Source organism: Passer montanus, unplaced genomic scaffold (assembly GCF_014805655.1).
Source record: "Passer montanus isolate IOZ18808 unplaced genomic scaffold, ASM1480565v1 scaffold42, whole genome shotgun sequence".
NCBI lineage: Eukaryota > Metazoa > Chordata > Aves > Passeriformes > Passeridae > Passer > Passer montanus.
In genome coordinates this window covers 4,415,060-4,442,030 of record NW_024369041.1, presented here as the reverse complement: position 1 = coordinate 4,442,030, position 26,971 = coordinate 4,415,060, and the positions used below count along the sequence as shown (strand labels likewise).

Here is a 26,971-nt window from a genome sequence, read left to right as displayed (position 1 = left end):
TTGTGAAACAATAAAACCTGTTTGAAAGAACAATTTTTAGGGGGAAAAAAATCAATAAGCTATGACAAGGTTATGGGGTTTTTTACATAAAATTTCAAAGCATTATGTAAGATCTTGAAATTTCACAGGTCAGATGCATTCCAAATAGCATTTTCTGAGACTTGAGTGCTGCTGAGATATTCCAAGGCTGGTGTAATTATCAGGTTACAGCATGCCAAGGAGCAAAAAGGCCTCCTCCCATCATGTACTTCAGCAGAGAAACTGCGAGTCATTGTGTACACAGCAGGGACAGGGAAAACACTGTCCGTGATAACCTCTGTTTTCTTCTCCTAGTCCTGATCAGCATGTTCTGTCTTGCAAACGTGCTGTTCAAATGTACTAAAACTGCATTTATTAGGAATGTAGTGACAGTGACAGTGAGAATCAGAGTGATTCAAGCTCAGGTGAAGAGCAGAGAATTACCACGAGAGTTTACCGGCGGCGGTTGATTCTGAAGGTACTTTGTGATTTGCTTTCTTGAGGTGACGTTGGCATGAACGTGGGTTTGGTCTGCTGTGTCACAATGTCAGTTTTGGCATACTGCAGCCCCTGTGGTAGTGTGCTTTCCATGGCCAGTATGGATTGATAACCCAGTGCTAGGTTGCCTTTCCTTGCTTTAACACAGATTTATGGGTTTCTTTGTTGGAAAAAAAACTGTGCTGCATGGAGTGCTGTGTCCTTCACTGCCACTGTTGTGCATGGCATCTTAAAAGCTGCAGCTAGATGCAGCATGTTGGTCTCCTGTAGAGCAAATATGAGCCACTGAGAGAGATGAGTAACAATATTTCCTTTTTTTTTCCTGTTGTCTTCAAAAAATTCTGGGTTACAAGTTAAACATTTGCAGGAATATATGAGTGGGATATAGGAATATATGAGGCACATACTCTGGTTGAAACTTGTGGTCCTAAGCACTTAATGTGTTCTGGAAAACTTTCTCACTGCAGCAGATGATCCTGATTTTAAGTCTACTGAAGTTAATAAAAGTCCTTTCATTGCCTTCAGTAGACTCCATTTAGTATATTTATTTACAGATAGCCTTTACTTACAGCACAGTATTCTATATATACTGACAAAACAATGGTATAATCATTGAAGTAATTTTATTTGCCCTTATAATATTTCTTGTGTGATCATACAGTATGACATTATTTTCCTGCAGCATACAGCATGAGAAAATAAGTCTTTAGCATAAACCATTATGTAATTCCTCAGTAACTTACAGGATTTATTAGATTCTTATTAGAAAATCATGCAGTCAAGCCCTGACAAAAAGCAGGAGGGCACCTTAGTGCTATTACAGCACTAGTGCAGTTTGCCTAAGCTGTAATTGTTACTTTAGGAATAAATTGTGACATTTCAATTGCACGTATCTATATCACTGTTGCTTGCATGCTTTGTGTAGAGGAGTCTGCACACCACAAAAGGCACTGCGCCTTTAGTGTAATGTGGATGGCAGATAGGCTGCTCTGCACAGCTGCCAAGGAGTCCAAGGTGCAGATGCTTTTGGAATAGGAAGGGTGACTTTTCTGGCTGCCTTCTCCATGAATTCCTTCAGGACAGGAATGGCAAAACTGAGCTCAGCAGAAATGAATGTTTTGTCTGATCCCCCATGTCCCCAGGCAGAACCTGCTGCCTTCCTGAAGGGCCTGTCAGGCTATAACCCTTCCTCAGTCATTCCCTCTGCAGATAAGCCCCGACAGCTCAGGCTTAGGAATGTGGTTTCTGTTTTCAAACAGGGCAGGCCCCTCCAGTGCTGCAGGAGCCTCTGGTAACACACAGAGTGTAAGTGTGCTGCAGATTCAAAGGCTGCACAGTTGGCCTGTGGCTAAGGGCCCCCACCCAATTTATGCCTGAACTATTTTGGTGTCCGCTGGTTTGCAGTCAGGAAGTGTTGGAGTAGGAAAGAGGAAAGCGTGTCAAAGGCAGCTTTCTCTTGCTCTCGCTCTGACAACCCCTGTGTTTAGAGAAAGGCACAGAAAATTGTTTTTAAACGTGGTGGTATAATTTGGAGTAGAACTTTTAACAGAGCCGTGGTAAAGCAGCATATTTAGTGCTGGAATCTGCAGCTAGTGCAGACCCAGTGGGAAGGGCATACGTGGCGAGTGGAGGCGGCTGAACCCGCGCTGTTGGGAACGTGTCTGATCCCAGCTGCATTGGAGCTGTACCTGTCTCTTGAATAGAAAATACATGTGATTCTTTGGTTATTTTCTGATCATTTATAGCTTCTTTTTTTATCTCCCCACTCTTCATCTTAAGACAAGCTCAAAACAGAAGAGAAAGTTTGAGAGCAACAATCATCAGGCCTCTTAGAGAAAGAATTTGAGAGTGGAAGCAACCATTTTGATCATGTGAAGTTCATGAAATGGTGGTAGGACATGGAAAAATCAAGATTTAACATTGGTAGGGACCTGGCCTTTTTTCTGCATGTTCCAGAGAGCAGAGGTTCACTTTGGGTAAACTGAAATTATAGTGAGAGTATGCACCAGCTGAGGTAGAGCTCCTCCATCAGGGAAGAGCTCTCAGGATGTAGAGGCCTGGAGCAATTTTCGCAGGCTGCGGAGGGAAAAGAGCTGACTCTGCTGCTGCAGGGCCCCCAGCAGCGACCAGGAGCAGCAGGGTCTCACCTTCAATGCCTGGCAGAGTGGGTGCTGTGCCCAGCCCCACAGCCAGCTCATGTCCAGCAGCAGTGGGCAGGGAATGAGGTGTGCCTGGAGCCTCCACTGAGCAGAACCAAATGTGGGAGCTGTGTTACTGTAGCCTTTATTAATAGGGTCATAGAAATGGCTTGGGTTGTGTTATATTTGCCCAATCACCCCTTCAAAAAAAAAACCCCAAACAAAATTAAATGTAGCAGCAATTTTAATTAAGTAACTTACTATATATAAAATTGAATACACTTGAAATATTGACAATATAATTTGGTTAAAATAAGGAATAATTTGGTTCTAATAATAGCACATAAGCAAAAATAACTATGTGGGGTACGGAGGGCAGGGCTTGACCCCCGTCACCTCACGTAGGAGCTTGCCAATCCAAAATTCCCTCTTTTGTGCTGTATGTCATTACCATCGCCTCCCATTTTTGATTTGTCACACTTGTATCTCCACCGTCATCATCACCTTTACCACGCATGCTCCACCATTCTTTTAGGGGGTCATCCCTGATGAAGGCCTCTCCTCTTCCTCAATGTCCTTTGATTCACCTTTTGGATTACACATGTGCACCAAACTGGTATAATGTAAGCCAAAGCTAATGTAATATAAGCCAATATTATGTTCTAGCATCAAAGCAATAAATCTCATATAATTAACATTTCCTTGGTGTCCAACCAAATTTTCCTCTGTTCCAACTAAATTTAGTAATAGTTATCTCTTGCTTCTTCCTGTTCTGAACATCTGCAGGAGATGGGGGTGGGGGGAGAACCCCTCCTCTCCCTTTCTTTTTTGGCATTACACCTTTAACTGTTTTATTATTTCCAAATATTAATTACTGTACCGATATTGATTACTGTTTCAATTTTGTCAGCACAAATCATACCTATTTACCACAGCTGGAAGGGACATTAAAGATTGTCCAGTTCCAACCCCGTGCCATGGGCAGGGACACCCACCAGTGGACCAGGGTGTTCAGAGCCCCATCCAGCCTGGCCTTGAACATTCCACAGATGGGTCATCCACAGCTTCTTTGGGCAACCTCTGCCAGTCTCTCACCACCCTCACAGTAAAGAATTTTTTCCTAATGTTAATTGCTCTTCCTAGCATTTAAAGCAGCAGAGGTACTCACACAGCCAGCAGGCATAAATTTGCTGGCACCAAAACCTTGAGGATAAATTGAGTCCTGTGGAAAAAAAGGCTTTGCCATGTGCCACCACAGGTATAGTCAGGGCTGAATTGCTTCATCACCTTTGCTCTTCTTTCCCAACTTGTTTTTCCTCTCCTTGCCATTCTGCAGTCTTGCTGACACCATTACTTCCGCTTAACTGCCACCTTAATTCTCTGCCCTGTTCCAAATATGGGGAAAGACTTTCCTCTCCCACAGAGGTGTTTTCCCAGCAGTCCAAGAGCTGAGTCCTGTCAAGTGCTCAGTACTCTAGAGCACATTCCCATGGGATTTAGCACTTCAGAGGGCTGAGCCCATAAAACCAGACAAGCAAGGACTGATGCCCATTTCCACATGTAATAGGATCCTATTCTAACCTCAAGGTAGTGCAGATGTTTTTGTTTTTCTTCCTTTCCCCTCTTGTATTCACATGGTGGATTGATGGGATGGGGCGCTGCAAAAGAAATGGGGTTATGGTAGTGCAGGAATGTGAGCAATTAGCACACAAGGGGAAAATAAGAGTGCTTGCCACAATGCAGACATTCAAAGCCTGATCCAAAGCTCCTGTTATTCAGCCATGGCAGGAATCAGTGTCCAATTTTTCATGCTTTTTCAGAGGTTGTTAAATCTTTCATGGATACAAGTTTTTGGCTAAAGCTGTTTGAGTAAGATTCATGCCAAAAGGTTTATGGTAGAATGTAATGGAAAATAAAATATATTTCTAAGCAGTGGTTATTCAAATCTGAGGTAATTTAGTATCTTGTACTTCTGCTGTTTCTTGACAATTTTTATTGAAGATTTGTCCCTTTCTTTGCATTTTTTCCCATGAAATGCCCCTTTACTGATCGTGGAGGCTTTGGTTCAGCCTGCACGGGAGAAGTGGCCTGAGCAGCAGTTAGGCAAAGCTAGAGCCAGCAGCTTCCATGATCTTGCTATTCAGGGGAAGCACATTTATGGAAAATAAAATGTGGCCATCCTGTAGGTGATAAGAATTAAGTGCCTGTGCCCTTTGTGACGAAAATGGGAAGCATTTCCTTTTGTGTATTCAGCTGGGCACAGTGTCTCCACTGCAGTCTGTCTGGCTGGGGGAGCTGCAGGTAAGTGCCCTCTCCCTGTCCTGCCCATGAGGGTTGGAGCTGCCCCAGTAAGATAACGCAGAGTAAATCAAACCCCAGACCTCAAGTGCTGTTCTGAGGTGTGTCCTCCGTGCCACATGCACCAGCTCCCAGCAGTGGGATACACTCTGCCCCATTTGCAGCACTGTTTGCTCTCAGGTCTCCTTGCCTTGCCTGTTTTGTTGGGGTTTTTCTCCCCCTCCTGTGGCTTCAGCAGTACATCTGCAAACAAGCAACTACAGACGCAGCATGGGCGCAGGCGGAGAGTTGTGGCATCTGATTAACAAGGTCTCCCTGAGTAGGCAGAACTTGCTAATGAAAATGACCTTAATGAAAGATGTTTGTTTCTCCTGCTGCTGCCACAGAGGCTCGAGACCCCAAGGAGACTGAGGCGCAGCTGCTGCTCATGCATTACAAGAATGTGATCTTGGGACTGAAGGGATTATGTCCTGATGCTGGCTTAGGCCAGTGAGGGAAGAGGTCTGAGCGCTCTGTGCAGCTTCTGTTCCCGTTGCGGCATCGCCTCTGGTCTTTGGCAAAATTAAATATTTAGGATCTTTCCATCTTGCTTATTTCCTCCTGCTTTTGAATTCCTTTTTATCCGTGTCAGTAAGATGCATCCAGCTGCACCTTTTTTCTTCGCTATTTCAACAACACTAGATGTATGGAAGGAATAAAAGGGACTATTATCCCTGTAGTAACAAAACAAACATGAAAGAAAACCAGAGCTCTGACAAATCTGCAGTGAACTTTGGCACAGCACTGCAGCACTGACTGTATAACTCCATTTATCTGAAGGTCCCTGGGAACACCCATAATCTGCAAATAACTGTTAACAAAATCAGTGGAGCTGGCAGAAGACTTTGAGGAAACTGCTCTTTGCTTCTCCTGCCCTAGAGAGCAGCAGAGAAGAGGATACCAGCTGGTTTTGGCAGGACTACACTCCAGCGAGCAGGGTGACATTAAAGCACTCTGCTTTGCAAAGCTTCCTGGCATGTTCTGGAGCTGAGGCTTGCAGGCTGCAGCCTTTGTGTGCTTTAGTCCCAGGGATATAACTGGGCTTCCAGTAATCACAGTATTAACTTTTCTCCCTGTCTTTCTAAAGCTTTTGGTATTGTGACAGTGATTTTGACTGGTCAAGGGTAAAATGAAGCCCACATAAGTATGATGCAGTGGAAAGAATTTTATTCTCTAGCTGTGACGCAGATGCACCAGCTTTGTGTTTAAAAACAGCTTTTGTTGACAAGGTCATCTAATGTGCCATTCTAGCCCAGTGTTGGTTTGAGCTCTTGCAACTAAAACTGTTTTTTTCCCTAGCAAACATCCATCTTGATAACTGCATAGGATTAGAAAAGTCAGTAAATCAGATCTACCTCCTGCCAGTTGTGAGCCCTCCTGCAATTTGTTTAACTACCCACCAGCAAGAGAATTGTGAAAGCTGGATTTCATGCACGCTGACTGCTGAGTATTTACAGCATTTATCCTTAAATTGTGCTTAAAGGAGCATGTAGCTAATTAAAACCCAAGGTTCACCACACCTTTAAAACTGCTTTTTCTTCCAGGAGACATCTTTCGGTGCAGCAGTACTTTTCATTTCATTTGAAGCAGAACACAGTAATTCTTGCTAGGTTGTTTTAAGGTTGTTCACTTGCTCAAAGCTGCAGTAAAGGGTCAAAGAACCAGCACATGAAAGTGGTGTTGGTGTCACTAGTAGTCTGGTGACCTTGCTACTGGCCATGGCTGTTTTATTTCTGGTTTTCATGGTTTTATTGTAGTGGCTTTGGAGACCCTGCTCATGAGAGGGAATCTTTCCATACCTCTGTGCTCCATGTCTGTGCCAGGGTTCCCTCCTGCTCCTTGGGGTACTGTGTTGGAGCCCACCGGGGAGTCTCTGAACCCACCCATGGAAAGAAACTGTGCGTCTAGTTCCCCATCTGCTCTGCATCTGATTAAAGTGTGAAGTCTCCAGAGTCAGTCTTTCCCCCTCCCATCTCTTTGTGAGTAGGAAACCCCGCAGGTTTCAGTTCCCAAATCCTTTGCCCAGCCCCTGCCCTGCCTGGCAGCAGTCCCGTCCCTTTCTCGTGAGAAAGGAAGCAGCCGGCTGCCGCAGGGACCAGCCTTGCGCTTCCCTCCTCCTGCACTGAGCCTGGGCTGGGGCAGGTGTGCCTTTTCTCCTTCTGGGGAATGAGTTTTTCAGGCTCCATCTGAAGGCCTCCGTCTGTTCTGCTGAGCTTTTGTAGGGACAGCAACATTCCCTGACCCTCAGCTAGGTGTGTCTGAGGCACGGGACCTCATCCTTATGTCCCTGTGCAGTGGAATCCACCTGGCTGTGGAGCCTCTCCTTCTCTTGGCAGTGCTTCCTGAAGCACCTGAGTTCAGCAAGTTGTACAGCTTGCTAACAGTCTGTGAAAGACTGGGGGAAAAGATGTGTAAAATATCTGAATTCTGTTGCTTGAGTGGTGACTTCAGTACAGATTTCAACAGGAAACTAGCAGAAATTCTGTACTTGTGAAGAACACAAACATGGCCAGGGGCTCTGCTCTGCAGTACTCCCCCCTGGCTCCTGCCTGCTGCCATTCTTCCCAGGCAAGGAAAATGGAAAAGCTTGGCTAGAAAAGACCACAAATGGCTTGTAAATAAAAGGAAAGGTTTGTTTTGCTTAGAGCTTAGAAATAGCATACAATCCCAACGTTACATTGTACATCTTGAAAAAGCTGCATTAGTAGGCAATACTGTTTTTAAAAATACACATGGCATCACTGTATTTGTTTATTATAAAGCAGTGCCAGGAGCTTATGCAGACAACTATGTAGTGTACAGACCACAGTAAATAGAAAATATATTTGCCCTGTGCTGTTCAGTACATCAAAGCACTACAAAAGCTGTAATAGTCTCCGTTCAAATATTGTTTTGTAGTTAATATTGTTATAGTGTGTTTTATACAATGTTTTCTTTCTGCTTCTTCCCTCTACTTGTAATTTTTCCATAGTGGGTTGGGGGTGAGGGGAGAAGAAAAGTTGTAAGGAATTTTTTTGTTTGTTTGGGTTATTCATTTACAAGGGAAATTTTTCATATGTAGGCCAGCTACAGCATCATTATGTTTGCCTTTCTTATATGAAAGTTATAAGCACAAACACTGGATATTTTTGAAGCATCAAAAGCAGTGCTTGCTTCAGCACCCAGGTTTGGAAATATGACTTTGTGAGGTAAAGATAGCAAAGTTCTTTTGGAACATAAGTTCATGACTGCCAGCTGGGCTCAGACTCTAAACTAATGTCATTTATTTATGATTTGAGAAATAATTCCTTTAAGTGGAATTAAGTCCACTGGCATAGCAGCTAGGAAACTGCTTTTACATTTATTTGCACTGGTGCTATAAATTGCTGGTGCTACAAGAAGTGATGGCTGGAGTGCTGCTGATCTCAGTAAGTCACGGACCAGGCTGCCGAGGCTCCTCGCCACGGTGGCACCATGCCAGGCAAAGTGTCACGTAAGATAACTTCCTTCATTTTGTAAGTGCTGAGAAGTCCTGTCTCTCTTCTGTGTTGTGTTTAAGACCCTGTGTTTAGCAAGCTATGGGCAGAGCTGTCTTTTTAAGTCCCAAATTTCCCCGCTTGTTAGACCATGTTTTTGCATGTGCCAAAGCAGAAACACTGCTGAGTTTCATTGAGAAGCTGTGAAAAGCTTAGGGATGTCTCATAGGGCTCAGACTGACCACTCGATTTTGTTACCCAGAGAGTTCCTGACATGCATTTGTTAATAAGAGCAGTGTGCTAGAAGCTCCCTACAGGCTTTAAGGAAACATCTTGTAGGACTAATGCACAGGTATCAGCATTGCTAAATGAACAAGGCTTTCATACGGTTTGTGTGACATAAAGCAAACTGTTACATAAAGTTGAAGCTAGCATGTGCTTGTTGCTTGGATTGGTGTGGAAATATGTGTGGGTTTGACAGAATATAGGCTCTATTGCTAATCTTATAACACGTTCTTTAGGGTGAGGAAGCAAAAAACATTCCTGGTGAATCTGTAACAGAGGAACAGTTTACCGATGAAGAAGGCAACGTCATCACGAGAAAAGTAATCATGAATTGCATCACTGCTCTGAGTCTTTGCATTCAAGTAACTTCTTTTAACATATTTTTTCCCTTTAGAATCTAGGGAAAAAAAAATCAATACTCTTCATGTATTGCTCCCCACAGATCACCCGGAAGGTAGTAAGACGTGTTGTTATCCCCCATGAGAGGAAAGTTGCTGAAATGGTAATGCAACGGGGGCTACCAGGAGATAACAGTAGGAGCAGAGGGTTGTGTTGACTGCTAGAAAGTGCTGCTAAAGGGCTGGAGGTTTGCATTTAACAAGAAGCCTTGGCAAAAAGTGCAGTGCTTGCAGTTATTGGCAAGTTGTGTGTTGGGATCACGGGGCAGGGCCAGCATCAGTGGGGCCTGGCTGAATTCTGTCAGCACAGGGCATCATGGACTGTTTCTATGAAACAGGCAGCAGGTCTAAGCTGTGGGTTTGGGGCCTGCTTTGTGCCATCAAGTTGAGCCATGTCCATTGTTTGGTTAAGCCCTTGCAGAATCTGTGCCTTGCAGCTGTAGGTGAATTGTGTGGCTTTTCCAGCAGCCCAAAGGAATGAGCTGCAGTCTGATCCCAGTGGCCTCTCACTCACCTTGGTGTGATCCCCCTGGTGCTGGTGACTGAGGGTTTGCAGGATTCAGCTCAGTGAGAACATACCCAAGTAATGGTATCCTGTACAAGCAAGCAGCAAGACAGGATTTTGTCCCTGGTGATCAGAATTGGAAGCCTTCTGCGGGCCTGGACTATGCCCAGCTTTATCACCCTGACAGTGGGAAGAGTAGGACTTTTGTGTTCCAGCACACCCCAGCCCCTCTGGGGAAGGGCTTCAGTGACAGGGGCAGGAGCAGGCAGGCTGTGCCTCAGCTGTCCTCTGTCCCCAGGAGGCCTTGGGAAAATGGACATTGCCTCTGGACTTAAAGGCTTCATAGGAGTTTCTGCCTTCTACCCCAGCACATGGCCCTCAGATACCTCTGCTCAAGTAAAACTGTCACTGGGGCTAATGAAATTCTTGTCTGAGTGAAAACAGATTCAGAAAGGAAGATAACAAATACCCTTTCTTTTCTGGCAATTAAAATGAAAAAAGAAAAAAAAAAGCTGGGGACACATAAGTCACAGAAATAAGAGAATGGAAAAAAACTTATTTCCATTCCATTCTTTCCTGGTTGTTTTTGAAGGTAAAAAAATCCTGCCCAGCAAGGGGTAAGCATTTTCAATTTGCTGCACCAGATTAGATTAGTTGGAAACTACAAATAGTTACAAATACATCAATGCAGATCACCTGAGGGGTAAATTCTGCCCATAGCCACATATAAACAGATGCCTTTCTCTGATGTGAATGAGGCTTGTGATTACTGGAGAATTTATTTTTAGATTATTATTGAGCTGCTTTTAAATGAGCAAAGATTAACTTTATTTTGGGGTTTGCTGTTTTAAAGATGCTGAAACCTGCGCTGCTTGTCACTGTCATTGGTTTTACTTCTGTGCTGCTTCAGTGGTGGTTTTTGCTGGCTTTCTTCCTCTCCCCTTTATTCCATTACTAACCTGCTCACTTTGAAGCACAGATGTTGTGAAACATCATAAGAGCAGCCACAGCCTCTGCTGTTGGGAATGCCCCCCAGTTTGGCTGACCCAGGGGGACAGCTGGGAAAGGGGATTTTTCCCTCTCAGTGGCACTGGCTCCCGCTGCAGTTGGCAGCAGGGGCTCTGCCAAGGACTGACTGCCAGCTGGGCATGCCAGCCCAGGAGTCAGGCTGAAATTGTAGAGCTGTGTTTTCTACTTGAAGATGATATTTCAGACCTGTGCTTTTGCAGCTCAGCAGAGTGGATAAATAGATTGTGTGTATCTTTGAAATGAAGTGTCAATGTGATTTAACTGCTTTTTACTTATCCTGTTACAGCAAAATGTGTATCCTGTTTTGGAAGCTGGTTTACAATTACAAGAGCTCTCTGCAGACTTGTGTTAATGTTTATACTTTTCCTTTAAAGCAGGGAGAAGCTTATAAGGTTAAGACAAAGAAAGAAGTCAGACATGTGGAGAAGAAGAGTTACTCATGAAAGCTGAAAGCCAACCACTGAACGGTCAGTGTGATCAATTTTCTTCCCTTGTTGAAAGCTTTTGCCAGCATGGGGAACAGCACCTGGGCTGCACAAAGGCTTGCCTCTGCTACCCTGCCTTTGCTTTCCAGCTGCAGACAAGAATAGCTGGCCCTTGATCTTGTAAGCAGAAAATGACCTTGTGTTCACATATAAAAATTAATTTTTACTTCTTGGAAAATAAAGCAAAGCAATACTCAGGCATGTGTAAGATTTCTGGGAGTTTTACAGTGTCTAGTGTTTGTAATCCATAGAACTTTCTACCCCTAAAAGTTAAACACAAATAGTAAAGGAACTGCACACAAATAAACCTAGGAGTGAAATGCTTCTTCCACTGTCAGACATGTGATTTGAGGGCAGTTATGCAAGTCAAAGTCCTTGTAAGTGAAGTGTCTCAATATTTGCCAACAAATAATCCCTACCAACTGTTCCTTGTGAATTTTATTGATCCAGCCTTAACGATTGTAGCAAGCCAGCAGCTGATGGTGTAAGCTAAACCTGTATGCACAGGCTAAGACACCCTTGCAGGGGACTCTGTAAAGATATGAAGAAAAGAAGCCAGAGGCTGCTTTGCCTCACTGACACAGCTGCACACAGAGATGTGCCTGGGTGTCTTTCAGTGCTGGTCCATCAGTCACAGCTCCAAGTGTGTAGGTGGACATGTCTTTTTTCTGCTCTTCTCTCTTAGATTTGCTGGGTTTCAGGAATTGGACAGAGGAATAGTTTATGAAGTGCAATGCTGTGCATTATCCTTTTGCTGTACATATGGTATAGGATTGACTGTAAGAACAGGATAAACCTGGCAAATAGACCCAATAGTGAGGAAAAGGACAGACAGAAGCAGAGTCTGTCTTGAGTCACCAGTCCCTTCTAACTGATGCAATGTAAGGTAGCTCATGCAGCCCCCTGGCCCTACAGGTGCTCTGTGCATGTGAGTAGAGCCATTTAGACAAACAGCACTCAGTGTGTGGGATCTGGCTGAGGGATTTATGGGATCAAACCCTAAGGAGCAAGGTCTGTGAGGTGACTGGTGTGATTTCAGTATCTGGTAAGCACCTGCTGCATCCACCTGAATTCCTGCTTTTACTGAGTCCTCCTGTGTGTGCTAATAGAATAGTACAGCTTCACGTGGCTTGGTGCTCAACACACTCATAAAATATTTATTGTTTGGAAAAGGGAGGTGATTCTTCTGGCACAGCTTTCCCCTTTATGGAGCTCAAGGATGTGGGAGGAAAGCAAGCCAAAGCAATGGCACTGTTTGTATGAAATTGCGTCCCATGTTGGGTCCTGTGCTGCTTCAATCTGCAGGGGCAAAACAGCAGAAATGTGTAAATTCAGGCATTGAAGGCAAGATGAGGCATTGAACCCCATACGCAATGCAGCTAAAGAGCCTGCCAGCATATGAGTTTGATGCAAAAGACACCAGGGATATGCATTTCATTTTAAAATAAAATTACATAAATTAGGCAGCCTTTGCCTAATATATGAAACAGTCTGACCTTCAGGAAGCCAGAGTTTGAGTTCCTCAGAATCAGACCTGCTCCCATGACTGCAGATGCATTTCTCCTGTGATTTCCAGTAGGCAAGTCTTCCATGCTAGAGCCCCTGAGGAACTCAGGGAGTCTGCCTTAGATAATGAACCTTTGCTCTGGGGGGAACTTTGTCCTGTAAGATGAATCTCTGTGCTCCAAACTTTGATATAATAAGCATGACCAAATGTGCACTACGTAACTGTGAGTCTGGTCAAGAGCCCATTAAAAACATTTCATTTGGATGCAGAAGTGGATGCGTCTGCACAGGCAGGGGATTTTATAGAAAAACTGTTTGTTTTGTAATCACGAAAGACAAAAAAAATCCTGTTGGGCAGGCAGAGGTGGTGTGTTGGAAAAAAAATCACGATGTTCACTAGGATTTGCTGTGAAAACATCCCTGTCACCATTGCAGATAAGCATAGGTTATAAGCAAAGGAGCAGCCAAGACCCCTTGCGTGCAGCTCCGCAGGACAGCTCGGTGTGAGCTGCGTGACTGCTGCAGCGGGAGCAGGCGGCTCTCAGCAGCAGGACAGATTTATGACAACTGTACATGTGGGCAAGGACAGCTTGCTGTAGTGTGGAAGAGCCTGCGAGCACTCCTGGGGAATGTGTGTGGACCTGTGACCTGATTAGTGAGCAGGCATGTCCGTGCCAGCCCCGCTCCCGAGCAGGCTGCCCTGCTCCCAGGTGCCGGAGAGCTGCGGGGCTTCCAGCTCCTGCTCACTGCTCTGTCTGTATTTCTGCTCCCTACCCTCTCTGCTGCTGTTGTACGACAAATGCCACAAACTTGCTGTTCTTATGTGCATAGCTCTGGTTGGAGGGGCGAGAGAGCAGGAGTTGGACTGTCTCTCCTCAGTGCCACTCATGCAAGCCAGGCTGGAGGGAGATGGATGGTGCTGCTCCTTTTCCATGCTTTTGTCCTTCACCAAGGCTCCTAAAGGCTGGGTGCTGCATTCCTGGCTCTGTAGCAATGTTCCCTGAGCAACTGGCAGAGGTGGATGTGCAAGGAGAGCAGGTTTTCCATCACTGTGGGGATGCTTGCACACAATGAAGAAAAACGTGCTGTGGAAGCAGAAGCTCTCTCCATCTGGAGATGATGCTGTTCCTTCCACAACAAAAGAATCTATTCCTTATCATCATTGGATCAGATGAGCTGGTGGCATGTCCAGGGTGATGAAATGCAGTGTGCTGCAAACATAATTATAAATCACTTTGTGAGCAGTGTGGACATCTGCAGCTGCATTTTCCCCTCACGTTGGAGCTCAGCTAATGTTGTTGCCTACCTAGAAACTGTGTGATTTAGCCTATTGCAGCATTCCATCGTGCCAGTTACCTTTCTGCTTAGTCAGGGAAAGGCATGAAACTGATTCTAACAAGATATTTCTGAAATGATTTGTTCTCTGTTTTCTCTCCACAGTGTGCTTTTACTGCCAGTATTCTAGAGGGACACTCACGGAAGAAAAATCAACAGGAATTAAACATTCACCTATAAAAGTGTGCGTGTGTTTGCTGCTTCCCCACATTAACCGCATGGTTTTTATGCAAAAAGAAAAAAAAAACAAACAAAAAAATCCCAAACAAAAAAATTAATTTAGCATGAGCCAATTTACAGAGCATGGAAATTCACGTTCATTCACAGGATTGGAGGGTGCTCAGTTACCAATGCAGTGTATATACAAGATGCCATGCTGTTAACAGCTTCTCTCAAGCAGTTTGATGTCATCTCAAAAGAAATAAATTCCTGTGGCCAGAGAGGATGTGCGAAGACAAAATGGTTAAACCATGGAAAGACACTAAAAATACTAAAATCCACAACAGCTCGCCTTATTTTTCTTGGACCCAAACTGTCAGGGTATAAAACACTATTTGTTTCTTTTTTAAACATCAATAGTTTTGCTGTAAATAAATAACACTGTATAAATTCTAACAAAATAGAATAAGTGTTGATAAGGCACTGCCTTTTCGATCACAAACAGAATATTGCAAATGCATTGAGCAGGCTAGGTGTCTCAAATGGCTGCACCTACAGGGATATTCTGGGTGTATCTTCACAGATTCTTGTATATTAGCAATTATAATGTTTGTATATGCAAAATCGCTAGCTTGATTTTAAAAAAATCTTTAAAATCTGCTGCAAATTTAAATGATTCCCAAAATGAGGAATTCTGTAGTTCTGTGAAAATTTTTCTTCAGAGTACTAATATTTTGATGCATGTGTTTCACCTTATTTTGATTAAATCTTTTCCAGTTTTGCAAACACTATTCCGCAACATGAAAAATAAGATTTTATCTGTAAACACAAAGCCCTTCATCTAATATTTGTTGCTGTTGCCAATTTTTCAATGAAATGACCTAAGACCCATAACATATACAGTAGTTGCATTATGGGGAGGGGGGTGCTATCTGTTCTTGCTTTATAATGGGGGTAATGCTTGCAGCTTTAGAAGTGGGTTGGTGCTCTAAGGAGCACGAGTTTGGGATATTTTTAAATGAACTGAAGAGAAATTATTAGCTAATAGACTGGCAGCACGCTGTAAAATTATTACTGTATTGTGTACTGGCTATAAGATGTAGAATCTTTCAGTAAGCCAATCATCTGTAATCATCCTAGCAGTGTAATATTAGGTTGTTAAGGCTGCTGTGTTTTAAAGGGCATTTTTATTTGGTTTTTGGTGAAATACTTTTAATTTGTTGATTATATTCATATGGAAACAGCATTCATTGATAATAGCTCTAATTACATATGTATGAAAACAACAAACACTGGATGATCTAGTTGATTATTTAAGCATAAAATAAATTGTGTTAAAACTCTTGGATAACGTGTATTTGGCAGTGTTCTTGTACCCCACAGATGTGAGGCTTCACAAGGCCAGCAGTTATCTGCCCCTGGCTTTCAGCTGCTTTTCCTCTCTGTTTCTTTTGTCTAATCCCCCTCTTCATCTTCCCAGTGTGACAGGCCATCACTTGGCAGGCTCTCCCAGGTCGGGGTGGCAGGAGGAAAACACAGCAGCCAGCAGCACACCCAGCAAGGCTAAGGAAAACCCTCTCCCTGGCTTGGAGATGTGGGGAAAGGGACGGTGCAGCAGGGGTGTGTGCAGCCCTTTCTCCAACACGTGTGAGCTCTGCACCTCCTGGAAATTCTTTTGCCCTGTCAAGAACCAGGAAAAGCACTACCAAAAGCAATTTTCTCCCCAGTGCCAGTCAGATCAATAACAGACCCACAGCCCATGAAGACATTAAACTGTGCATCCCCTGTGTATTGCATGCACTTCCTGTATATTATGGGTGATAGAGCACTATAAAGAATGTGGCCAAAACAGAGGTTTCTAGGCAGCATCAGTACACACACTTCTCTGAGCTGCAGACTTCTGCTCAGGTGCAGTAAACACAGTTTATTACTCAGGGATTGGTTTTACCTGGCTTTTAAGGCAACATGAAGATTAGGTACTTCACCCCAGCTCTGGCACCTGAGGAAGCGCCTCTTCTACAGATCCACCTCAGTCTGCTTGCTGTTATCTGGTGAGCCCCACAGGACCTGTCCTCAGCTGGGTCAGTCAGCAAAGCTCTCCTGACTGTGATGAACAGCACTTGCAGAATGCAACAGGTTGGTTTGTCAGTGTCTCTGAGTTATTAGGGCCACTGGCTTTTGAAGCAGTGATGTTAAATTAAGTTTTTGTTTGAGCAGCCAGTGTGTGTTGCAATGTACGTTTTACCTAGGTCGGGATACTGCTGGTACAGTGCTGGTGGTTCAGGTCCTTATGCCAAGGTTTGGAGGACAAATGCCACTTACTCCATGGGAGAACAAGTGCATCTTCCTGCAGTTCACAGTCCGACAGCAGTGATCATCCTGCCATCCAGCCTCGCCATCCAGACGCCTCCCTCCCTCCCCTCCAGCATCCAGACCAGCTGAATGAGAATGAGTGTTTTCAGGAAATGCTGTCAGATGTATATATATACAATATTATACCATGATTGTACAGGTGGAAGCAAAGGCCATGGTGACAACCAGCAGGAAGGCAGGAGCTGTACTGTAGAAGAGCTTCGTTTCAATCTCTTAACAGCATCCAAAAGGCAGTGTTTTGTTTGACTCATCTCTTCTTCTGCCTGCTTCCCTGTTAGTGCCTGGTGCTGGTGTGGAAAGAAGCTGTGCCTGTAGCTGGAATGGCAGCTCTGGCAGGCAGGAGAGCTCTTTGTGCAGACAGAGAAGCGAGGCTGCCTGTGCAGGGGGCAGGGGTGAGTCTCACAGCTCTCCTGCCGCTGCTTTGTGCAGCAGCTCGGGAGTGGCTCTCACCTGAGACAGCACAGCTGAGGAGCTGCCAGCTCAGCTTGGGGCTCCGAGGGTGCTCCTGTGGCACAGCCCTGTCACAGGGGTGCCCCACAGCCTCTCCTGGGCCAGCCCTGCCCCTGCCCAGCAGCACAGGTCCCTCTGCTGCAGGTGCCAGTCCCCAGCTGCTGCTGCACGGGCACGCCTGTGTCAGTTTGCTTCCCCCTTAAACACAAAGGGACAACAGAGAACGGGAACTCTCCAGCTAAATTCACAGAGTTTAAGATTTCATACTAAATGCTGCACAAACAGGATTTTCTGGGTGTTGGTTTTTTTTGCACTGAGTGGTTCCAACGGTGGCTCAGGATATTGGGAAGAAACAAGGTTGAAGTGTAAATGGTCATATGAGAAGGAAAACAGAAATCTTGCCAGAACTAGCAAATGGCACAGATAGCTGTGGAGTGAGAAAGGACCCTACCTAAATGTGCACTTTTGTCTTTTTTTTTTCACATTTTCCTCAGTGAGAGCGTTTCCCTTAGAGGCAAAATTGTAAGTCATGAGACTCTGATTGCATCTATTAAAATAAACTTGATTGCTAAATACAGCGTTATTTTCATCCTTTGATATTTGATTTAGCACTAATTAATAATGCCGCAGAGTATCCTACTGTACTTTTCCCATTTCTGAAAGAATATCAATTACATTTTGTGTCCAATAACAATTTTAATGTCAGAAATTCTAAGAGCTCCCGTAGTGTGGAGCCAACATTAGTGGGATAAGTGGCAGTCACTTGCAGGATTGCAGCACCCTGCTAATTAATGCTAATTTCCTGAGGGGTTGTTTAACACAGGCTTTGTCTGTAGCACATAGTGTGTAGGAAATCGAGGTGCTCTGCTGGGGAGGCCACTGCAGCCTGGGATGTGAGGCACATGCTCCCAAAAACCTCTCCGTGCCCTCTAGAGGAGGAGTTTATAACTGGGGCTTCTTTGAGCAGGACCAAGTCGATTATATTTGGTGAAGCTCCATGAAGTCCATCAGTGGCAATTTTATAACATTTTTTATACAAGCTCAGCACGAGCAGCTTGGCCTGGGGGAGCTGTGCCAGGTTGGAGGGGCAGCACGATGGCTTTGGGGCAGCCCTCCTGCCCCTGCCAGCCCCTCTCCCTGGGGAGGGGGTGCAATCCAGAGGGCTGGGACTTGCCTGGCTGAGGCTGGCCCAGGGATGCTGGGCAGGGGCAGGCAAGGGGCTTGGTTGTTGTCCTAGCCACGTGCATGATGGATGAAAAAGCTGCTGCTGACCCATTGCATTCTTGGCCTTGGGGTCATGTCTGGGGAATGCAAACAGGACCCCTGTATTCAGGGCAGATCCTACCAAACTAGGGCAGGAGGAGGAGCTCCTGGCTCAGCTTGCCTCTAACCCCCAAGTGAGCAAGGGAAGGGAAAATGGTCTCCTAGTACAAAAGAAGATATTCTTGCTTGGTTGAAAGTACAGCAGTTTTCTGATTTAGATGGGGATCCTTTAGGCTCAGCCTGCCACAAAATGCTTGATGTAAAAAATAGTCCATTACTGGGAGAGGAAAAGGTTAGTGAAGGACAGAAAAACGAGCTGCTCAAGGAAAATCTATGTATGTGCCACATTTTTCATAACTGCTGATGCTAAAAAGAGCATGTGAATTGTGCATGTCTTTATTTATTTGACCTAAGTTCTGGAGGATGGTGAAGATTTATCATAAAAGTTTTGTTGGTACTTCTCCCACCATGCTAATGTTCAATTATTGAGAACCCTTTGGGCTATAAAACAGCAAAGTACAGTAATCCCCTGTTCACCAACTCCCTTGGAAGGCTTCTAGGGGCTGGGTGTCATTATGACATGGCCAGACCAACAGAACCAACCTAGTATGAACTCTGAAAAGAATTCCCTGAGGAGAACAGGGACACAAAAGCAAAGCCTCAGAGCTGAAGTTGTCTTAGCTACTGGCTGGCTACCACACAGCACATTTTCATAGTCAGATACTCTATCCTACTAAGAGACTTTCCTAATACAGCTTTCTGATTAAATAATTGCTGCTCAGAAAAGCAAAGCAGCATGACATTATTTTAATTTGAATTGCTTGTTAGAAAGCATGTTTTAACTTGCATCTATAGATGCCTTTATCCACAGTAGTAGTGATTTGGGTTTCTTCTGCTCATACAAGTATCTTTTAAATCAAGTTTTCTCCTCTTCTACAACCTCTCCACATATGCACTCCATTTCCCCCTTTCAATATTCCCATATGTACAGTTCATGTTCTTTTTAATGCTGCTTCAGTTTATTTTCCTAGCAGTATATTTCATTAATTGCATTTTCCTGTAACTTTGTCTTTCCATTCCCTCTTTCCCCCATTCCCCCATTTCAGTCAGGTACTCTGAGTACTATGCAGACTCTTTTTTCTTAGGTTAATTAGCTTCAGCTGGCCTTTTCCGCTTCAGTCTATAACTACTGAATATTTAAATGAAATTGTATTCTTATAGAAGGTCTTCAAGCCGATTAATGGACCTCTGGAATTACATTAAGGATTACCTTAAATCTCTGAACATACCTCACACCTAGAAATGTATTTCATACAATATTTCTGCTGTTGATGTGAGTTTATGGAACACTGTTTCTAATTGCCCATTACCTTCTGTAATGATAGTTTCTGTGAATAAATCCCTCTTTTATTTTTTATTTCTTCTTCTTGATTGGTCTGCTGTCCTACTATAACGGTGCTGGTGACATTTTCATGTTCTTTATTTCTACAAACACCTTTCCTTTCCCCCTTACATTTCTGCATTTATTTTCATGCAATAAAAATATACTGAGGCAAGGAGGGTGGGGACCTTGTCCTGCAGGTGCTGTGGTGGTGGCAGGCTGGTTGTGGTGGCCTTTTCTGTGATGCCAAGCCCCTCGCTGCCTGCAGTGGGGACCAGGACCAGTGGCATTGGGGCAGCCTCTGCTGTACATGTCTTCAAAAGGGAGTTTTGCTAATTTTGCTTATACCATATATTTATACTTTGTAATTGATTTGGTTAACATCTTACAGATGCGAAAAGCGTGTGATTTTTAATTTTTTGGGGGTGCTAATTAGGATAACATTTTCTCTCCCTTTTTAATCTATTAATTAGGAGTAGTTGGCTGTAATTGTAATTAAATATGCAGGTGCTATTTTTTAAATGACAGAACTGCTGTTGCGACAAGAACTGCTGTTGTCTCACATCTAAACATCCAGGGCCCTTGAGTTTTCCTCCCACTCCTCCACTGACTCAGTGTTTGTCATTGGGCAAGTAACTCAGCTTCCTACCTCCCTTTCTTGCCTTCCAGGGCTATTGTGTGAATTAATTAGATAATGTTTCAGTATGGCTTTGAACTAAAGAGAGCCACAGAAGTGCCAAGTTATAATTCACTGTTACGAAAGTCAGCGTGCTGGCTGGGAGTGAGACCTCTGATGCCAGCCCAGCAGAGAGAAAGTGTCCAGGGCAAAGCTCCCCTCTTGCCTCGAGATCCCTCATCCCTGTAGCTGCTGGCTGCACCACTCCAGCAGCACCAGCAGCTGCCTGGTGTGATCCCAGGGATGCAGCCCCTGGCTGAGCCAATCCAGCCCAGCTGCTGCCTTGAGGATGTTGCCTGCACCTCCCTGTCTGCTTCCAGGCTAATTTTAGTGTCTGAAGGAGCAGAGGACATGTCCTCTGAAAAATTACAGTGCTCCAAATCAGCAAAGCACTTAAGATTAACATTGATAGGTCTGAAGAGTGGCTTAAGGTTAAGCACGCCGTGGGGCTTGCTGGGTAAGATTAGCCTGGAGCAGATGCGAGTTCTGCTGATTCAGGATTTCAAAATATTTAGGCCTGGATTCAGCAAGACACTCAAATGTGAGCAGCCCTGCTGAAAGCAGTGGAGATAACTGGCTGATCAAAGCTAGGCAGGATGGAGAAAGAACACTGAGGTATAAACCTGCTAGTTTAGAAATTAGTTTGATTTGAGGAGCACATGTGCATGTGCACAGGGACAAATCAGCTTTCCAGCTGTCGCCTGTGCTGTGGAGGCTGTCCATGAAATAACATTTCCTCATGACCCCATGGTGTCCAGCCAGCTTCCCAAATACCAGCAGACCCATTTGAAAGAAATTCTGGTGAGATGTGACTACCTGTCCTAAAGAGCACTTGCTATTTTTTGGATCCTATTTTATTCCCTCAAGGTTTTTATCCCACAGTCCATGCTGGTGGAAAGGCTCAGCCTCAGGGCAGAGGGGCTGGCAGCTGCCCAGGTGGTCAGGCTTGTGTGCCCCTGCAGAGCCAGGGATTGCTGCAGGGCCATTTTAGGACAGCAATAGAAAAGGTCTCAGGAGACCTCATGGACATCCTCAACTGCTCTGGGCATCCATGGCAGCATCTCTTGAGGACAATGCTCTTATGTTTGGGAGAAATCCCACCCTAACTAAGCCCAGAGATGGGAAATCCAGCTGAGGGGCAGCAGCTGCCAGGGTGGTCATGAGGGCTGCTTGGTGTCTTTATTACATGATAATGTCATCACCAGGATGACATTACCTCCATCAGTGTGGAGGTAATGGGGTGCAGGAGTGTGCCTCAATTTCCACAGGGCTGGCAAGGTGATGCAGGACCTTTTCTAGCCTGAAAAGCCCTGAACTGACGCCTCCTGATGGGGCTGAGGAAGAGCTGTGGGTCTCTGCTGGTGCTGGGTGGGGACTCCCACTCGTCCCCTTCTCCATTCTGAGCCCTGTTTGGAGCAGCATCATGTGCCAGGGACAGACACACAGACAGAGATCAGAGGAAACAGTTTCCAAAGCTCAGAACTGGGAACAGCCCTTTTCTTGTGATTAAGAGACCAAAAATAAAACGACCTGCACTTATATTCCCAGGCAGGTGAAAAGAATAATTACTTTACAGAGATGGAATTCCTCCATATATTCTAGCCATTTAAAAGGGTAAAATTTGAAATTTACTATGGCATGGAACAAAAAGGTAATGCAGTTAGAGATAATGAAATCCTTACTTGCCACTAATGGAAGAATTGCTGTTGTTAAAGACCCCTTCATAAATAATTGAGAAACCAATTATACAGTCTTGGGGACTAATTTATCCAGGAGCAATACAGACCATGTTTTGCCATAGAATGAGTGGCACAAATTCTCCGCTATAGCTTGCTGCTGCTCTGCTAAGAAATAGTAAAAAGGCAAAAGAAAAAAAAATTAAAGACACTAATGCACCTACTAATCAGGAAATACATTATCAGTAATGAGAGATGAGTGTCCATCTATCTTAATTCAGGCAGCTTTGCCGATGTATGGAGGGCTGATTTAACATGCCAGTTAGCTGGTCTGTGTGCTGTGTGTAATTCGGGGCTGTTCCCCCGACCCCGGCGTGGGGGTCCCTGCTCCTCCTGCTCCGAGGGGCTGCCAGCTGCCCCGGGGAAGGGGCCTGGGCCGGGCAGCGCCGCTTTGCTACAAAAATCCTGAAATAAAACAAGGTTTGGGGCTGTTCGGGGGGTGTGTAGCCAACGCCGGGCTCCCCGCACGGGTTTTGCGGTACAACGAGAGTCCCGCGGACGGGACGTTTGCCGCGGGGTCTCGGTGCGCAATTCCTCCGGGCACATCCCCGCATCGGGCTCGGTGCGGAAGGGACCCTCCGGGCACGTCCCGGGTGCGGCATTCGGTGTGTAGGGAGCCCTCCCGGGGAATATCCCGGGTTCTGTGCGGGATCCCCTCTCCTGGCACATTGCGGTCCCGGGCTCGGAGTGTCCCGGACCCCCGCTGCCGGCACATCCCGGTGTGTCCCGGCGTGTCTCGGATCCCGGCACATCCCGGTTTGTCCCGGTTTGTCCCGGATCCCTGTGTGTCCCGGTGTGTCCCCGGCTGCGGCCCGGCGGGCGGCAGCGGCGGCTCCTCGGGGGGCGGCAAAGCGGGCGGGATCGTGATCTCGCCGTTCCGGCTGGAGGAGCTGACGAACCGCCTGGCCTCGCTGCAGCAGGAGAACAAGGTGCTGAAGATCGAGCTGGAGACCTACAAGCTCAAGTGCAAGGCGCTGCAGGAGGAGAACCGCGACCTGCGCAAGGCCAGCGTCACCATCGTGAGTGCGGGCGGCGCCGCGCCGGGCCCGGCGGGCGGGGAGCGGGGGTGTCCCGCGTGGCCGCCCGGCTCCCCGCGGGGAGCGGCCCCGCCGGCCCGCCCTGCCCGGGGTCCGAGCGGCGGCGGCGGCTCGGGGAGGGGCGAGGGGAAGGGCGATGCTCTCCGCTCCCCTGAAGTTTCTCAAAGTGGAGATTTCCCTGGAGTTTAAGGAATCTGCGGAGATTACGGATTATCTCGCCAGCCGTCACCTCTTCAGCCGCTGTGCAGAAGCGGCGAGCTGCAGGAATAGCGTCTTGCTCATGAGGAAGAGTCTGATTTGTTTGTAATGTTTTGTTAACTGTTGTATTTCGGGTGATTTGAAAACTCATTTAAATAAGACTCTTAAAAATAGTGCGAGTAGAGCAGCACTCTGTCCCGGCAAGAGCTCAGCTCCTCGTTTATGAGCACTGTGAGGATAACTTGGAGTTTAACACCATTTTATGTGATGCTGTTAAGCATGATTCCTCAGAAAAGTGCATATCAAAATACTACAAAAGTATTGTTCTGTTCTCTATGAGCTTGGGAGTTGTTAGGAGTTTAAATTCGAGGGATTTTTGCTAATTCAGGGGCTAAAGGGATTGTTTAGGTGTTGTAGTGGTCATGGCCTGCATGCAGAGTAGGTAACTTGCCAAAGACCTCTTAAAGGTAACTCTGATACTAAAGGTAACTCTGATATCAGGTGGAGGTGCAGGTGGAGATGTTGTAGGAGAGACCAACCCCATCTGTGTGTGTGTGTGCACTCTCATCTCATCTGATTTTTCACGGGGGGTACTTTGCCCTGAGCATAATGTGTGTTTTATTGATACTCAGCTTTTCCATTGTCAATACATCTAGCCAAGAAATGGAGCTTGCCTAGGCATACCTCTCCTGGTAGTAAGCATTCAGCGTCTAGCAGGATGTGGGCCGGAAGAGTGCATGAAATACAATACAGAAGTAATTTATTCAAGGATGACAAATATAGTGCTAGTCGGGGAAATGTGTGCTTTGTTAATACTTTACGAGAAGAGAATGTGCCTTAATTAGGTAGCGGCGGAGTGCCTTCTAATGTTGAAAGGGGCTAAGGCGCCTTGTCAGTCAGACATTTTCTCTCTGCCTCTTAGAAAGGCACAGCATCTTTCTGAACCCCTGGTAGGTGTATTGTTTGTAAACAACTTGGAAAAAATGCTTGTGTGCATTTCAGTTCTGGCAGTGTCTCTAGGGGCTAATCATCTTACATTTTCATCAGATTTTAATTTATTAAGAGGAGGTATTTTCCTTAAATTTGAAACTCTGCCTGCTTTTGACATCTTGGATAAAGAGAGGAGAGGTGTTAGACTTTAATGGCAACCTGTAGGCTGTCTGGAAAACCGACATCTTTAGCTGGTGCTGTGGCTTTGGTATGCTAAACTGTGTGCACGACTGAGTAAACCACTTCTAATCCAGCAAGCAGCAAAAAAATGAATGCAAAACATAACTTTTTTTCAGGCCAGCGAGACCTTGTGCTGTGGTTTACATAGTCCATAATGTAAACACATTTGCAGTCAGAATACTTTGTTGTGAGGCTCTAGTGTGCAGGTGACTGGAGATGAGCTTTTTTGGAATGCTGAAATATGTGTCATTCGCATGTAAACGTCAGAGGAATAGAAAATTTTCTGATTGTCCCCACTGTGATTCTAAACCTTTGTCAATTTGCTCCTCCACCCTCCAGCTCCTCGCAGCGTTGCTGTGCTGACAGACGGGCGCTTTGTATGTTTCCTGTTGCGGGCATTGTAGTGACACAAATCAGCTTTGATTTTTATCAAGTGTTGAGGACAAGCCGTGAAGCACAAATGGACCTGACAGGTAGCCAAAATAGCAAGTGAATGACTAAACCTGTGTGCTGTAGGTGAAGGTGACTCCTTGAACCACACTGCTCTTCATCTGCAAACCTTTCACTGATCCTGTTTGAGCTTTTTTGTGCAAGGCCACAGAGGCTCTTTGCTTTCTGCAGCTCCCACCATTGTCTCTAATGATTGTGAAAATTTTCCCTTTAAAGTTTGCCAATTAAAAGGTGATGGTCTTCCTCCTACCTCTTGTGTCCATGCTGGTGTAAGTGTTAATATGACATCTCTTTGTGCTTGCAGTATTGTTGGTGTCAGCATGGATATAGTCAGTTTAGGAATTACCTAAATTGCTTGCCACATAGGATCTTATTCTATTTGTATTTTCACCTTTGTGTCATAGAGTTGAAAATAAAGTGTTAATTAAGCGTAGGAGACCTACATTAAGTAGTTGCACTTAGAAAACTGACTGAGAAAGGTGTTGGCTTGGCAGGCTTGTAGGCTCACTAACTTCATATGTACTCTCATCTAAAACATGTGAAAACAAATGCTGCTTTCAAGCTGAAATTGGTGAAGCCAGCTTGGACTAAGCGTACGCCCAAAAATATGTGTGAGCTGTACTCCTTCCAGTAGCCTGAAATGCAAATGAAGTTATGCTGCTGTTCATGTGCAAGACTGTGAAAGTAAGTAAATATATGTGATAACTTTATCTCACCTGCTATTATTGGTAACAAACGGTGAGAGAGGGAGAAAGCTGGGGATATTTCAAGTGTTCTCTGGCAGTGCAGGAGCATTACATCAGAAGGTGCAGTTTCAGATCAGATATTAAGAAGAAATGACTAAGATCACTCGAGCCATTCGCAGAAGGTTCATTTATATGTATTTAGCAATCTCAATTGTATGATCTCATGGTGTATTTCTGCAAGGTCTTTTTTAGGAAATGGAACGGCTGGTGCCTAGGTTGGGAAAAAACAGGCGCCTGAAGATCTGAGATGCTGGGTGTTTGAGATGACAAGCAGTGAGTTTTGGTTATAGTGCTGAAGTGGATTTCCTGTGTGAATTTCCTTAGGTTTTTGGTGAAAAAGGTCTGCCAAGGAGATGTCATATTTAAAAGGCTGAGCCTGGGACAGCACAACTTCTCTAGTTAAATAGGAGTACCTTCAAACCTGGGTGGTGGGGTGATTGCTTTTCAAAATAATGAATTGCTGCATGTAATAAAAGCTGAAATACTTCAGTTGCATGTAGGTATGTCATGGTCAGGAAGTTTCTTTTGAAGTTGGTAGAATTTGGATTCTTAGCTCCTTTTATTCTACTCTTCAGTATTTAATGTAACCAAGCCATCCTGTTTCAGTGAAAGCCATGTAACCTTTAGCTGATACTGGAAGCATTTTGGTTTTCTTTGTTATTGTTTTGAACTGACAGGCCTCATAGGAAGGGAATGCTTCTAAGAACAAGAGGAGTTTTAGTCTCTGGCTGCTACATACTTTCTCTAGGATGTTAGATTTGGTAATTTATCTCCTGTAAATTTACCTACTACACCAAGACATTTTCTGTGGAGTTAGAGAATTAAAAAATAATAAGCCTTATTCTGTTACTTAGTTCTTTAATTAAGGTGAAGCTAGAGTATTTGAGAAGCATTAATTTAAAAATGTTCCCACTCCAAAATGCCTGATGTAGCAGTTTTAATGCATTCTAACGTTTTACAAGAACATAGCTCTTCAATTTTCCCCAATTTTGCTTTGTAGGGGCGAGAATTATCCTAGAAATCCCGATGTGTGGTGCTGTGTGGATCCCCAACAGGATCATCAATTCAGATGAGCCATTCTGATCCAAAGTGCTGATGGCATATGCTGGCTTTTGTGAGCTTGCCATGAGTTATCACTGTCTGGTAGTGCCTGCTTGCAGCACTTGCTGCCAGGGAACACTGGGACACGGGGCTGCTGCAGGTTGTGAGTGGCAGTATTTTACTGTGAGACCTCTGCTACCCTTGTTTCTGTAGCTAAAGCTGCCTCTGCACCTTGGCTCCCAGCTTAACTCTGCTCATTCCTGGAGAGCTGGCAGAGGGCAGTTGCATTTCCTGGCTTTTTG

The 26,971-nt window shown here is 45.0% G+C and overlaps 2 protein-coding genes across 7 annotated transcripts in view; both read left to right on the top strand.

Moving 5' to 3' along the window:
- Positions 1–15,496, top strand: part of ANK3 (ankyrin 3) — a 339,725-nt gene extending 324,229 nt beyond the window's left edge. For 3 of the 6 annotated variants that reach the window (XM_039719715.1, XM_039719714.1, XM_039719717.1), the window contains exons 44-47: positions 8,968–9,051; positions 9,174–9,233; positions 11,038–11,130; positions 14,095–15,496. In XM_039719715.1, the coding sequence (XP_039575649.1) occupies positions 8,968–9,051; positions 9,174–9,233; positions 11,038–11,106 (213 nt within the window). In that variant the 3' untranslated portion in view covers positions 11,107–11,130; positions 14,095–15,496. Of the gene's footprint in view, positions 1–397; positions 497–8,967; positions 9,052–9,173; positions 9,234–11,037; positions 11,131–14,094 lie in introns of all 6 variants that reach the window. The other 3 variants (XM_039719719.1, XM_039719720.1, XM_039719718.1) reach the window with 2 other exon arrangements.
- Positions 15,497–21,929: 6,433 nt separating this feature from the next.
- The window catches only part of CCDC6 (coiled-coil domain containing 6), a 48,064-nt gene continuing 43,022 nt past the window's right edge, over positions 21,930–26,971 (top strand). Inside the window, exons 1-2 of the mRNA XM_039719602.1 lie at positions 21,930–21,942; positions 22,475–23,046. Coding sequence (XP_039575536.1) covers positions 21,930–21,942; positions 22,475–23,046 — 585 coding nt within the window. The remainder of the gene's footprint in view (positions 21,943–22,474; positions 23,047–26,971) is intronic.